The 16,110-nt window shown below is 36.0% G+C and overlaps 1 protein-coding gene across 1 annotated transcript in view; it reads left to right on the top strand.

The window, feature by feature from the left end:
* NUP37 (nucleoporin 37) overlaps positions 1-9,265 on the top strand; it is a 40,145-nt gene extending 30,880 nt beyond the window's left edge. The window contains exons 6-10 of the mRNA XM_029955788.1: positions 422-512; positions 5,804-5,985; positions 6,499-6,549; positions 8,445-8,538; positions 9,046-9,265. Of these exons, the coding sequence (XP_029811648.1) occupies positions 422-512; positions 5,804-5,985; positions 6,499-6,549; positions 8,445-8,538; positions 9,046-9,159 (532 nt within the window). The 3' untranslated portion in view covers positions 9,160-9,265. The remainder of the gene's footprint in view (positions 1-421; positions 513-5,803; positions 5,986-6,498; positions 6,550-8,444; positions 8,539-9,045) is intronic.
* The last annotated feature ends 6,845 nt before the right edge of the window (positions 9,266-16,110 follow it).

The raw sequence follows: 16,110 nt of genomic DNA on the forward strand, positions 1-16,110 counted from the left end.
CCTCATACTAGCTTCTTTATATGTTATTTTAAAAATTGGGAGTCTTGGGTGTGTCGGGTGTGTGTTAAGCACCCCCAGTAGAAATTATTGTTATTGAAATGACTACTGAAGTAAGCATGCAACCTGTTTAGTGAACTGGAAACTTGAAGATTCTGACCACAAAATAATTTGGTTACTGTGTTACAGTGTTGCTGTGTTAAATTTTCCTGTGATTGAGTATGGTAAAGCGCAAATCCTTCCTGCTACTTTCATATTTTCTAAAACAATTATAATTATGTTACAGTTTTTAAAAAAACATATACTTTAGGTATAAATGTCAACCTAATCTCTAGTTAATAGCTTTGAATTCATGGAGGTTTCATTTTTTTTTTTAGTAGTATATAGCAAAAATATTTAACATTGTGCTCTATTCTTTTATTAGGATTTGGAACTTGGAAGGAATGCAGACAGCTCATTTTGTTCTTCATTCCCCTGGAATGAGTGTGTGCTGGCATCCTGAGGAAACTTTTAAGGTTATTTACAACTTAGCTTTCTTTTATCAAGCTGAAAAGACATATACATGTGTAAAACATGCATTTGGACTAGTCCAAAATTCTGTAACTTAAAAGCTCTATAATTAAGTTTTTATTTTGGAGCCATCATCCATAAATGGTATTTTTTCAGAGTACATTTTTCCTTCCCTTTGCAATAAAAAAACACTGAAGCCTAGACTATCTAGTAGCAATATTCATTAGGGAAAAAAAAGTTACAGTCCACTCTTGCAAGCCATGTAATGTGTAAACAGAAAGCATCAGTGGCATAAGGCAAATTTGACCTAGCTGTAGTGGTTTTCAATTCCTATTCAAAGCAGAGCTTTCTAAAATTCTAAAAATATACTGCCAGTTGTTATCAGTTGACCTTAATTATTATTTCGTTGAGAAGATCAGCTACATTCAGTAAGAGTTGTCTCATTTGCCGGTATCCTCTCTTCGATATTTTATCTTTCCCTGGAACCTAAGAAGTTCCCATGTTCATCTTCTTAAACTTAATTCTTTAGCTGTGTAGAGCTCATGCCAGTTCCTTAGGCATCTTGATCTTATAGCTCTCTAGTGTCTTCATGCTTCTCCATTCACTCTTTTCTGTCCTCATACTTGCAGACAAACATAAGCCTGTTTGATTACGACAAACACTTACACAGTACTTGTCGTACTTGGCCCATTATCAGCTTTTCATGTTAGCTCACTTAATCCTCATGGCAGCCTTATGAGATAGCAAACAAGTGTGATGATCCTCATTTTACAGCTACGGAAACCACTTGTATCTTAAAACGCTCCCTTGATCTTTTAAGCTACATTATCCTAGTCCTCTCAGCATCTCTGCCTGTATCTTCCCTTTTTCTTTCTCCTCTGCCAACTCTCCTTTCACCATGTATTTGTGAATTCTTGCAAGAGGTAATTCTCACCTAGGCTGTGCCCTTTATTGTAAGAGAAGACAAAAGAATGAATAAAGCCCTTGCCCTTAAGTTACACAATGACTGACATATAATGAAGAAAAACATGTAAGTAAATACAATAACACAGATTTTAAGTGTTTGAATTAAAAAACCTAAACAGTAGAATGATGACATAAAACAAGGATTTATCAGATCTGCTCTTAACCTTAACAGAGGAGGTAATCCTGAGCTGAGATATCCCAGACAATAGAACTGTGTTCTCTGAGCTCTGGGATGCTGTGAAAACTTGTTTCGGGACTATTGGATCTTCCATCAATACAACTATATACTCTGTTTATTTACATGAATAAAATTTTCTAATTTATTCATATTACATATGTAGGGATTGTTCCATGTAGAAGTATTATTTTTGAAGGCAGGTCCTATATTTTATTTTATGCCATATCTCTCCGCTGTAGTAGTGAATCTACTTCAAGTATAATTATGGATCCTACCTGAATGTTAATATCACCATGTATAAATACAATAGGTTACTTTTTAAAATCTGTGACCTGGGACACTTGGGTGGCTCAGTTGAGCATCTAATTTTGGCTCAGGTCATGAGCTCATGGTTCGTGAGTTCAAGCCCCACCTTGGACTCACTGCTGGCAGCCTGTCAGCGCAAAGCCTGCTTCAGACCCTCTGTCCCCCTCTGTCTTCCCCTCCTCCACTTGCACTCTCCCAAAAAATAAATATTTAAAAAATTAAAATATAAAATCTGTGATCTAGATGAGAAATGAGAATTTTTCTTACAACCTCTGTCCCAAAACTTACAGCTTAATGCTTGTGATTCAGATCCCTTTTCTCCATATGCTTTAAGTTAATTTCTGTTTTCCTTCTGTATATCATTAAAACTCCAACCCACCTCATCTCCTTTTTTTATTGCTTCCATAACTTCAGAATGTTTAGAAATCCCTGTTGTAAATTACTTAAACTCAAAATTCTGAAATCACTTTTGATGTTTTCCTGTCCTCTATGCAGAATTTTCCAGGTTTTTAATGTTTCCTTCCCTGTTACTAAAACATATTCCTCCATCATTAAGGTACATTCTTCACCATTCTGTTTTCATATGTAACTCTTGCCAAGGCTTAGCTTATTTCAAAAGTTTTGGCTCTCCACTCTTTGATTTTCTTGCCTATTTTAGGTAGACTAATCTTAAAATATCAATTTCATCATATCACCCCTAAACTTAAAAACCTGAAATACAGAAAGGCAACACAGAAGTGATTAAGAGTATGGACTCTTAGGATAACTGCCTGGAGTCAATCCCCAGTTCCACCACTTACTGGGTGTGTGATTTCTCCTAAGTTACAAAAGCTCTCAACTGCCCTTACTTCCTCCTTATAAAGTGGAAGCTCATAAAGACTAAATGAGTGAACCCTTATAAAGTTCTTAAAAGAGACCATGGCACATAATAAGCATGCTTCAATTTTAGCTGTTTGTCATTATTGACACTTATCATTACTACTAAAGCTAGTGGTTCTCTATGGGCCACTGTATCCATTCAAGCCCAGAATTTTTGTTCAGATATGCTTAGCCTGAATGAAAATGAAACAGCCAGACGAGAGGGAGACAGATGGGTCCATGATTACCTGACTCATAGAATTCGTAGGAAAATCATATGAGGTGTCAACTATGCAAAAAGAGCCATGTTGGGGTGCCTAGGTGGCTCAGTGGGTTAAGTGTCTGACTTCAACTCAGGTCATGATCTCACTGTTTGTGAGTTCGAGCCCCGCATCAGGCTCTGCACTGGCAGCTGAGAGCCTGGAGCCTGCTTTGCATTCTGTGTCTTTCTCTCTCTCTCTCTGCTCCTTGTCACACTCATATTCATTCTCTCTCTCTCTCTCTCTCTCTCTCTCTCTCTCTCTCTCTCTCTCTCTCTCTCAAAAATAAGTAAACATTAAAAAAAATTTTTTTAAGAGCCATGTAATCTGGAAAGTACAAAGCAAATTCTAGTGTTTAATAGTAAAAGATACAGAACTCAAAAGGTCTTAAGACATTAAGATCTTAAATCCAATTAACTGCAATTGGAACTGGGATTTTACTAGGTAGTAATAACAGAACCAAGAGTTAAGGATGTCATACGATCAGAGAATATGGACAGAGGACATCTCAGTCCCTGACTCTGAGAGAATAGAGAACTGCTAAATGAAATGAGGTATAACAACTGATATTTGTTGAATGCTGAGGGCCAGGAACTGTGCTGAGCATTTTATATGTGTTCTCTTGTAATTCTCATAAAATACTCTGAAGTTGGTAACGTTATTCCGTCCATTTGGTAGATAAGAAAACTGAAGCACCAAAAGGCTAGTAAGTAATTTTTCCAAGACCACACAGGCATGGATTTGACCTCAGTCTGGTTCAAGTACTAATGTTCTGTGCTGCAAAAGATATTTCCCCTGTGAAAATTCAGTACATATTCTAGTTATGGTTCTGAGAAGTCCTAAGGGAAAAATACCCTTGTAAACTTTTTTAGCTCCAGCAGTTCCCAAACTTATTTAACCTTTTTAATCTATTTGCTTTCAACAACAACAACAAAAAAAAAACCCCAAAACTATCATCACAGTTGAGTACAGTTTAAAAAGGATAAATAAGGGGTGCCTGGGTGGCTCTCAGTCACTGGTTAAGCATCCTACTTTGTCTCAGGTCATGATCTCACCGTTCCTGAGTTCAAGCCCAACGTTGGGCTCTTCCAGGCAGCTCAGAGCCTAGAGCCTGCTTTGGATTCTGTGTCTCCCTCTCTTTCTGCCCCTTCCCTGGTCTTGCTCTCTCTCTCTCAAAAATAAATAAACATTAAATAGTTTTTTAAAGAATAAATAACTGAGAACTGAGTTTTCAATCTGACTTTAACCTGTAGTAATAGCAATGTTTTCTATGCTAAGACAGTTCTGAGTGCTTGACATGGGTTAACTCATACCATCTTTATACTATGAAGTAAGTACTGTTATTATTTCCACTTATACAGATGAGTACCTGATGTACAGAGAGGTCATTTGCTCACGATCATAAAGCAGAGCTAGGACCCACCCAAGTAGACTCGCTAACAAAGGCCCTATTTTAACCCCAACTGCTTTATTGCTCCTCCTAATTTAGAACCTAAGCCCAGATAGACTTTGCTCTTCCAAAGTCCATAATTTACACCTGAAATCCTTAATATTTCTAGAGTCAAGCTCAAAATCCCAAATATTTTTATTAGATCCTGTTAAGGCTTCCTTGGTCTCCTCTCATTTCCACTGTTTCTATCTCACACCTGACCATTCATTAGTCTTCACAGTCTAGCTCATAGTAAGAAATACATGTCCTCTGTAGACAGATGGACCTGAGTTCAAGACCAGAGTTCAAATGGAAGCTTTGCCACAGGCTAGCAATGAGACTTCAACAAGTTATTTTGTCACTGTGCCTCAGTCTCCTTTCTGAAAAATGGGATTAATGATAGTAATTACTTCATACAGTGGATAAAAGGATTCAATAAGGCAGGGCATATAAAGATAAGTGTTGCATTTGGTTTTGTTGTATATGTCATTGACCATGTTATTGTTAGTAATATTAGTATTATTTAAAGATTCTGCCTATTAAAGAACTGTGATGTGCTTTATGGAAAAAATACATGTGTTAGGTAAGCTTTATTCAGGTATGAGTTATAGTGCTGTTGGCTGTGAGTTCTATGTAAATGAAGTATATATATGAAATAAGGTGTCTTTAAACATACCTAAGACAAGATTACATATTGATCAGTTAACAAAAATGTTATGCCCAGAGACTCAGTAGAACCCAACCCTTTATTTTCTCTAGGATCAATGTTCAGTATTCACTAATTCTTTGTTTGCAGCGCCTTTATAGATTTTAAGTACCGTGAATAACGAGACTCAACTATGTGTGTCAACAGCGAATGGACCAGGGTAGTAAATGCCTGTTAGAGGACTCTTAGATGAATAATAGAAGGACTGCCAATAGTCCTGAGCATGTGTGTCATATTAGACATTATGTTTTTATTAGAAATAGTAACAGTACTTTTATAGTGTTTTATGGGTCTAGGAAAGTACTTTTATATAGATTCACATTTTAGCTATATGGTAACTTTTTGATACTGATGTAATTATCCCTCATTTCACAGATAAGAAAAGAGCAAACTCCTGGTCACTCACCAGATTAGTGGAACCCAGGATTATTGACACTAAGTCTCTCATTCTGTCTAGGCTACCTCTGCTACTTCACATTTTCAGGAATGTTTTCACCTTAACATAATTAGAATTACAAGAACATTTTGTAAAAGTAAGAATTTTACAGAAAATGTAGAGAGTTTTTAAGCCATTTTTTTTTTCTGTCTAACAGCTGATGGTTGCAGAGAAGAGTGGAACAATCCGGTTTTATGACCTTTTGGCTCAACAGGCTATTTTATCTCTTGAAGCAGAACAGATGCCATTAATGTCAGCCCACTGGTGCTTAAAAAACACCTTCAAAGTTGGAGCTGTTGCAGGAAATGATTGGTTAATTTGGGATATTACTCGATCCAGGTACTTCCTTAGTATATTTTTCATCTGTTGCTTACCCAAAAAGTCAGTCACTATTGCTACATGATCGATTGAGCCATTCTTGTGTACCTGAGCATCACTGTAAGCAAAAATAAGTCTCTCTTGTAGAAGGAGCAGAGCTATGGTTTTCCACATAACAGAGGTAGATGCCCATGCTTTGCAGATTTACTTTGAGAGTAACCCAGAAAGAACAATGCAAAGGAAGAAATTTTAGACCTGAGCAATATTTACTTATGTTTAAAAAAAACAAAAACCTAAAAAACATAAAAACACGCTGACACTGTTGAATCGTGGTGTTCTGTAACAGTTCTAAATTATGTCTAGGTCTCTATCATATTTTGTTTATGTAAATCCAGTGCTTATTTGAAATTTTGAAACAGTTTAAGTACATTGGGTATTGTGTCCTCTAAAGAGAAAATACCTTTTAAATCTTAGTTTAAGTTCCTCTACTTGACAAGCATATAAATCCATAAAATGCAAAATGTTCCCTTTTAGTTATCCTCAAGATAAGAGACCTGTCCACATGGATCAAGCCTGCTTATTCAGGTAATGTACCATTTTTGTTGGAGCTGCATTTGTTTTTTTAAGTTTGGTTACTTTGTTGAATGTTGTGCCCCCACCTGGAATACTTTCCCAGTCCTCTCCTTTGTACTGAGTTGTTTGGGGGTGTTTTTGGTTTTGTTTTCTGACTATTTTATAAATGGTTATTTTGCTTTCCTAACTAACTCTTTGCTTTTGTCTTTTTGTCCGGGTGAAGGAGTGATTTGTTTTCCAATATTTTCTTTGCAAAATTTTATGAAATACAAAACATGTTGCCACTCCACTAATACTACTCCAATGATTTGGAGTATATGCATTCTTATTGTTTGTTCTGATAAAGATATAAAATGTAGGCTGATCATGTTTATGCATGTAAACTTCATTGATGTGCTTCAAATAAGCACATTATATCATATATCTGTGACTTTTTCTCTTTAAGTTAATATACATGTCTACCTTGTTCTTTCTTATTGATTTTTGCATATTCCATTGTGTATGTATTATGTTTTGTGTATATTTACGTGTGTTTATGTATATTATCATTTACTATTAATAAAATTAAATAAAATTAATTAAAATTAGTAACAAAGTATTATGTTTATTAAATAAGTATTACTATTATGTTAATATTAATATTCCATTGTGTATTTATTATATTAATGTTAACATATATTATGTATATATGTTCCATTGAATGATTCATTTAGGGTGCTTTTAGTTTCAAGTAACATGAAGACTTACTAAAAGAGAATAAAACCAGTAGAACATTTATTATATGCTATATTTCATCAAATCTAAAATACCCCCAACAAAATTCTAGAACTTAGGGACACCATCATATTTGTATACCTTAGAAAAAACTACATTCAACAAAATGTAAGAATGCCATAGGTTGTAGGATGCATTCTGATTTCAGAAATGTGTGCACGTCACAGAGATGCGATTCTTCAGAAGGAGGCAGCTCGGATTGGCTTAGTAGCTCATCAGTGCCAGGGAGAGCTCAGACCTTTCCCTCGGTCTTCCGCAGTGGCAGGGCTTTGGGCTTGTTGCTTCAGTCACAAGATGACCGCCAGGGTTCCAGGCATCAGGGCCTCATACAAGCTTGTTCGAAGAGGAGGGGAAGGGACACTCCTATTTTATGAGGGATTGCTGTCATTGCCCTCACTCAATTGTGTCTCATTCCTTGGGATTGGACACACTGCCAGAGTGTAGTTGGGGTTCAGTTAGCATAGAAAAAGGGCAGAAAGGCTGTTGGACAAGCAACTAATGATGTCTGACCATATGAAAAGACTAACTAGACTTTAGCCTTTTGATTCTTTCCTGTTATTGTTGTTTATGAATGAATTCTTTTTTATATCTTCCCCACTGCCCTTACGATAGTGCTGAGCATGTCGCTGGAACACTTGTCAATTCATTAACTCATTCTATTTCAGTGTCTAGGATATCTTGAAACTTAAATGCTTATATATCTAAATATTCTAGGTGTTTGTATCATCCTAAGGAGTTTAAATGCATGAATTTATTGCTAACTTTATGACAAATGTAAGAACAATAAATGTTTTTTTGAATATATTGCACTGTGAAATAATTTTATATCTGTCTGATGCCTTGTTTGTATCTCCTACCATACTGTCGGCCCTTTGGTTTCAAGAAAGAAACTGCTAACTTTGTGTAACTTTAGAACTTAATAAGGTGGCACATGGTAAGCATTTAATAAATATTAACAAAATGAGAAAATATTTATTGCTAACTTCCCTGGAATTTCCAGTCTAACTGGAAATTAGCTGTATTAACAAATTTAGACTTAAAACGTATTGGTTTTATGCAAAAAGAAATAACCTGTTTTAGCAAAGCTCGTAGTTATCTGTAGAATACCCTACTTGTTTTTTGTCTTGTCTTAGGTGGTCTACGGTTAATGAGAACTTGTTTGCAACCACTGGTTATCCTGGCAAAATGGCAAGCCAGTTTCAAATTCATCATTTAGGACACCCTCAGGTAATGTGGGGTTGTTTGTGGCGTGTATGTTTTTACACTTGTGTTTTCTGCGTTTCTACTTAAAGCCCCCCATTTTGTGATGTGTAACTAAAGACATTTGTGAATGTCTTATCTGCTCAGATTGGTTGGAAAGAGAAAGCATTCTTTGTTGTTTAAACCACCAGTGGTAACAGACGTTTTGCCAGTATTCATGGAAGAAGAATTTTAGTTCTTCTGGTTTTTTTCCCTCTTCATTTACATATGATAATTTTGCTTGCTTGCTTGGTTTAGGCTACAAAAATGTTAGAATATAAGCTACCACAGTTATTCGTAGATTATTCATATCCTTCATTTAGCCAGCTGCAAACAAAAAATGTGTATTTCACCTATGAGGGAGCATATTTTTTATTGTTTCTGCTACATTAAACAAAGCAAATTAGCACTGCATTTCTTAATTTTGAAGGGTAGTTTTTACTTATTAACTTTGGTGACTTACTGAGTTTCTCTAATTCTTCACGTATTTTGTAGCCTGTTCTCATTGGTTCTGTAGCCGTTGGATCTGGCCTTTCCTGGCATAGAACTCTCCCACTGTGTGCAATTGGAGGAGACCACAAGCTGCTGTTTTGGGTAACTGAAATGTAAAACAAATTTTCTGTGTACCTTAGATCCATAAACTTTGTATTTTTAATACATATTTTGGAGAACTCCCTATTTTTATATCAAATATACTATAAGCTCTAGAAATGTCCCTGTTGTTGCTTTTGTTAAATAAAAATGTTAATGTTTTGAAAAATCATTTTCTTGCTCTGTTCTCTATGTGCATGTATGTGTGTGTATGTATATGTATATATACGTACACATACACATACATTTTTTAAGATCATCTTTCAAAACTATAATTGACTCAGCAGCTCCAGAAAAGAGATTTTATCACAGATTATCTAAAATGTATCCTGTCCTCTATACTTTAAGTATTGCTGTTTTCCTAATTCTCAGGCACAAACATTTACAAAAGGAAGATCGAATGATATGTGTGGGTATATGCATCTTTGTTAGCAGTCTGTATGTGTTAGGGTCCTACAACTTCCTGAATAATTATAAAGGATTATCATTCAATTTAATATAAAGAATGATTTTCACTTCCTTAAAAATGTGACTGACTCAATCCTGTTGACTATATACAGATTTCTTTTGACTAGACATCTCAACATTCTTAGAACATCTGGGGTATGGGATAAAGCTTACCTTGAAAAATGAATTATAATTAATATATTTAACAGCCTCTGCCTTTTATGAACCTTCACCATTTTTATCAAAAACTGAGATGTGTTTGAGATGGCACTTAGTGGCAGTAAAACAGTGCTGACAGCACAGAGCCTGCTTGGGATTCTCTCTGACCTTCCCCAGTGCCATCCCTTCTCCCTCTGTCCCATTCTCTCTAAATAAATAAATAAATAAACTTTAAAAAGAAAAAAAATAGCTTTAAGAGACAAGGAAATGTTGCAGGTAATTTTTTTAACGCAATGAAATGTTTTAATCATGTAGATATTTAGTGTAAACTATTAACATGCTTTAAAGTACAGATGAAAACTAGCATAGCAATTTCTAAGTCAATTATTTGATATAATAAGTTATTACTAAATAGTAGAAGTGGTTTCCTTTACCCCTTCATAAGCAGATTGTAACTTAAAAAGGCAAATTTGGACATGTTTCCTTTTAACAATCTCTGTGATGGGACAGAGAACCATAAAAGCATTAGGATAGATCAAGGAATTTGTAAGAATTTGTCATTTCAAGATGTGTTCCAAAACTAAGGAATACATATTGAAATGTCAGATCGAGCCAGTGCTTTTGAAAATTGTCTTATACTTAGGGAAGTTGACTTAGGAATTGAGTCGGTTGTTATTAAGGATGGAGGTTGAGGGGAGTTTGGATGGCACAGTTGGTTAAACAACTCTTGGTTCTGCTCAGGTCATGATCTCACAGTTTCAGTAATCCCACATTGAAGGGGATTCTCTCTTCTCTCTCCCTCTCTCTCTGCCCCTCCCACACTCATTCTGTCTCTGTCTTTCTCAAAATAAATAAACTTTAAAAAAAAGGAGAGATGGAGATGGAAAGGTATGTTGGCCTTGGATTTTTGGGTATTTTAGGAATGGGTTCTTTGGAATGAGGGCTTACCCAAATATAAGTTATCTAGTGAAATTACCCAGTAGGACTATTGCCAGTCATGGGAAAAGAGAACCCATGGTGGTCATGTAAATACTGAATTTATTCTATTTATGCCAAGAAGCAAGAAATGTTACCCTTAAAGAGAGAAAATGGTTGTTTTATTTGTAAATTAATACAGTGACTATCAGACTCAAGTCTTAAGAAATAAGAGAGATTGGGGCACCTGGGTGGCTCAGTCGGTTAAGCATCCGACTTCGGCTCAGGTCCTGATCTCACGGTTCGTGGGTTCAAGCCCCGCATCAGGCTCTGTGCTGACAGCTAGCTCAGAGCCTGGGGCCTGCTTAAGATTCTGTACCTCCATCTCTCTCTGCCCCTCCCCTGCTCATGCTGTCTCTTTCTCTCTCTCTCAAAAATAAAAAATAAACTTTAAAAAAAAAAAGAAATGAGAGATTTCTTTATTCCTTAGCGTCAGGAGTGGCATTCATGTTAACCTGAGTAAGCATTGTTAAACTTTATATGTTCAATGACTGTAAATGGTATAATGATATTATTTTTCCATGGTAAACTTTATTCTTAGTTAACTGTTTAAATTAGACTAACACTGGGGTGCCAGGGGGCTCAGTCGGTTAAGCCTCCGACTTCAGCTCAGGTCATGATCTCATGTTCATGGGTTTGAGCCTCACGTTGGGCTCTGTGCTGACAGCTCACAGCCTGGAGCTGCTTCAGATTCTGTGTCTCCCTCTCTCTCTGCCCCTCCCCCTCTCATTCTCTGTCTCTCTCTGTGTGAAAAATAAATAAATAAATAAATAAATAAATAAATAAATAAATAAATAAAACGTTTAAAAAATGCTTTAATAAATAAAAATAAAAAATAGACTAACACAGGAAGCAGTGTTTAATGGAGAATTAGTTATTGGTCAGCACTTCTAATTCCTGGTAACATGAATTCTGATTTTGTGTGTGTGGATGTGTCCCAGTTAGCTTTAGTTTTTCCATGTTTGTTTATTTTAAGAGGGATTTTCTTCTGTTGAAAATAAGGTTTTCTGAGGATTGCTTCACTTACAAATATTGTGGAAAGGGAAAAACAAAGTTGTACTTGGGTTCTAAAATTCATATTATTTAGAGCTGTTGAAGCAAAAGTCAGGATATTACAAATCTGCAAGATGTCAGAACTAAATCCTATTGTTTCAAAATGATGGAATCGTAAGTCCCATTTTATTTTTATGATTTGGCCTGAACATTGTGACTATTTCAATGTCTCGCCCATGCCAAAACACAAAATCATACACCCCTGCACTCCAATTTGTTTCTTTGGTAATTTGTGACTACATATTGACACTGACCTAGAAATGTTCCTGTTGCTGTTTTAAATCTAATGTCAGTGGAGAAGAAATTGAAATCTGGTTTGCACATTTGTGTCTGGCTTTTTGTAATTGTCCAAAATCTGACATTATCCCAGATGCTTATTGGGAAGTTATGAGACAATATTATGCCCAAGACTGATTTCTTAGGAGAGAACATGTATTTGCTCTGATTATTCCTCATGTTTCTGTAGCTCAAAAAGTTAAACTCAACCCAACTTTATATGATACCAGTAATATATTGCCTTAGATTTGAGCCCAAATAAAATGTGACAAAAGTAAAAATCACCATTATGATGGTCCATTTCCACATATTCCTCGTGAGAGCATGGTCCAGTCCTCAGAAGCAGCATTCTGTTCCAATATATCTTTATCAAGCTGTCGGTGTGCTTAGTAACAAGGACAGGAGAGAACATTCTGTTTCTTTAATCTAACACCTTGCTGATTCAAAAAACATTTATTTTAACAGGCATTGGAAAAGAATTTCAAAACAGCTAACATTTGTTTCTAATTATACATTTAAAGAAATATGCCTTTTAAAACAGGTAGAAGTTTTCTTTTGTTGTTATTAACATGACTTTAATTTATAGCAACCCATTTGTTAACTATGCACAATAATGCAACCAAGTAATTAAGATATCAGCTTTGAAGATTTCCTTTCACCAAAGGAGAAACAAATACACATTTGGTGACATATCCATTACTCAGACTCAACATAACCAATTTCTTTTGCATGCATGGACACAACCTTCATGAGAAATCGAAAGCACTGAATCTCCTTTCTGACCTTTTCTGCTGTTCTTTAAACTACCTTAGTAAAAACAATTGTTGCCCGTATGTAGGATCAAGTTACATTTGCCTGGAAATTTCCTTAAATCAGCTTATTTCTGTTTAACTTATGTGTTTCTTTTATTGCTATTTGCCTTCTCAACTAATTTTTAACAGAATACCTTGAGACTTGTAATACATAAATTTATAAAATCCATAGGAACAATGGTAAGTAACAGGAGAGGCCATCAAGTTTCTCTGCCTTTGCAAACCATTTGAGTAACCCAATGGATTTAAAGATGTATGAAATAAAGCATTTCTACCAATTGCATTTTTAGTGCTATACTGACTTGAGTGCCTATTTCCTTTCTTTATAGTAAAGACTACAAATGCTGCTGGTATGTTTGCTTCTAGTGGTGGTTAAACACAACTTTGATCTTTCTTATAAGCACAGCTGTTGTCATATTACTGAGCCAAATCCAGACAAGATTAGACTCTGGCCAAAATTAAGGTTAATCTCTGCAACCATCTCAAGAGCTTTCCAGTTCTGTTTTAGGAAATCTTTATTTTGGGAACAGTGTATAAAGGAAATAAGACCCCATACAACTAACCTCTCAAAAAGGCCAAGGCAACTAGTCATAAAGTATGCCACAGTGATAAAGAAGTTGGAGGCTGTCTAAACAAATTAGTTCATTTTGGTTCATTTTTACTTAGACTATAACTGTAAGACATGACTTTCTTAGTTGACATTAGTTTAAACCAGACCAATAGAAGTTTTTGTTGTTTGTTTGTTTTTAGTTTATTTATTTATTTTGAAAGGATGCAAGCAGGGTAGCAGCTGAGAGAGAATCCCAAGCAGGCTCCGCACTGTCAGCACAGAGCCTGGTGCAGAGCTCAAACTCACAAACCATGAGATCATGACCTGAGCCAAGATCAAGAGTTGGATGAATAACTGAGCCACCCAGATGCCCCTAGAAGTTTTTTTTTTTTAATATTTCTTTATTTTTGAGAGAGAGCAAGTGGGTAAGGGGCAGAAAGAGGGAGACACAGAATCCAAAGCAGGCTCCAGACTGAGCTGTCAACACAGAGCCCGACATCGGGCTTGAACCCACAAACCATGAGATCATGACCTGAGCCAAAGTCTGGCACTTAATCAACTGAGCCACCCAGGCACCCCAACTAGAAGTTATTTTTTAAAGAACTTTTTCTGCCATCTTTTCTAAATTAGTATTTCTTTGGTTAATTTTTAGTTCTTTCTTCTACTAGTATTAACTAAATCTAGGTGTTTATTACAGGTAAAATAACTCAGGTATATCTTATAGTAATTATTGTATAAGAGCTCACTTCAGACTATAAAATATTTTTTTCATTAAGGTTGAGACTCTGGAATTTAAAAGACTGCCAAATGTTATGTAGGGCTGATTCTCAGTGAGTTGGGACACCAGTGCCTCGGGCTGCATTGTAAACAGCTAATGGGGCATTTCTCTCCCAGTTGCCTGTACCAAGGAGAAATCTGTGGGAGTATCTGTCCCTCACTTAGAATCTATGATCTCTAATAAGATTTCCCTGGCACTTTTTGAGCAAGTACAAGACCTGGTCATAGACGTAGCTGCTTCAGACGTCTCAGCCCCTCCAGGACTTACCCCACAGATACATTAGATCCCATGGAGCAATTCTAAATTCTATCAGTGTTTTTGACCTAGTCTTTCCCCTATCATTCCACCCACTTGCCACAATAACTAAGCTATGTTCTCATGTATATATAATCTTTACAAAACCTTGGGTCGTTGCTTCCCAGCCTGTTAATGCCAAATGGAAGAGTATGGAATTACTGTAAGGCTTCTGAGTATTATATTCATATTCCCACTATCAAAATCCTTTTTTACCTTTGAAACCATGACCTCCTGGGGTCCTGAAATAATATAAACAGCTCCAAAAATCAAACCTGCCCACATAATTCTGGCAGATACTGATTTCAAGTGTTTTGCTAATAGCTCCTTCCTCCCCCAAAATACTGTTAACAGGTAGTAGGAGGAATGAGCCTGCCAATGAACCCTTCTCTCCAATACAGCAAGAGGGGCTTTGAAGATCTCATTCAGAAATCTTGAGAGGGTTAAAAAGGTCCCAGATACATCAAGGTGTGCCTGTCATCTTGATATCTATTATGTGACCCCCAGGTTTGGCTCTGGAGTTCAAATGAGAGCCAGAATACTTTAACAATTCCTGCAACAACAGATATTGGCGAGGATGTGGAGAAAGAGGATCTCTTTTGCACTGCTGGTGGGAATGCAAACTGGTAAAGCGACTCTGGAAAACAGTATGGAGTTTCCTGAAAAAATTAATAGAACTACCCTATGACCTAGCAATTGCACTACTAGGTATTTATCCATGGGATAAAGGTGTGCTGTTTCAAGGGGACACATGCGCTCCAAAGGTAATAGCACTATCAACAATAGCCAAAGTATGGAAAGAGCCCAAATGTCCACCGACAGATGAATGGATAAAGAAGATGTGGTGTATATATACAGTGGAGTATTATTTGGCAATCAAATGGATGGGACTAGAGGTTATGCTAAGTGAAGTTAGAAAAAGACAAATATCATGACTTCACTCATATGAGGACTTTAAGATACAAAACATGAAAATATGGGTAGGGAAGCAAAAATCAAAACAAGGAGGGGGACAAAACATAAGAGACTCTTAAATATAGACAACAAACAGAGGGTAGCTGGATGGGGTTGTGGGAAGGTGGGTGGGTTAAATGGGGAAGGGGCGTAAGGAATCTACTCTTAAAATCATTGTTGCACCATGTGCTAATTTGGATATAAATTATAAAAAATAAATTATAGAAAGTAAAAAAAAATTTTTTTCTGCTCTATAACACATAAGAAAACAGACTTTCTAAAGTAGGATGTATTATGGGAAAACTAATAGGACCTAGCCTGGAAAATAAAAGGCAGCAAACTCCTATTTTGAATGAAATTTGGGACTTTAAGATGAATTTCCAAATATACTTCACCATTTCCATTATTAAATGAATTTTAAATCCTCAAAAATGTGTATATATCCACTCAATGAATATTAAATGTTCAGCCACAATCATTTGGGGTTCCTCAAAATTGTTTTCTATTAAAAAAGGCTTCTCATACTGGAAAATATTGTGAACCACTTTCCTAGATTGATTGGCTCATATCTTCTGGCCCTGTCATTTTTTAAAGGATAATAGCAAAGGTTCTAACAAGATCATTTTGGACTCTAGAAACAAGGCTACAAGAAGAAATGTTGATGTTGAACT

This window comes from Suricata suricatta, chromosome 10 (genome assembly GCF_006229205.1).
Source record: "Suricata suricatta isolate VVHF042 chromosome 10, meerkat_22Aug2017_6uvM2_HiC, whole genome shotgun sequence".
In the NCBI taxonomy this organism is placed as follows: Eukaryota; Metazoa; Chordata; class Mammalia; order Carnivora; family Herpestidae; genus Suricata; species Suricata suricatta.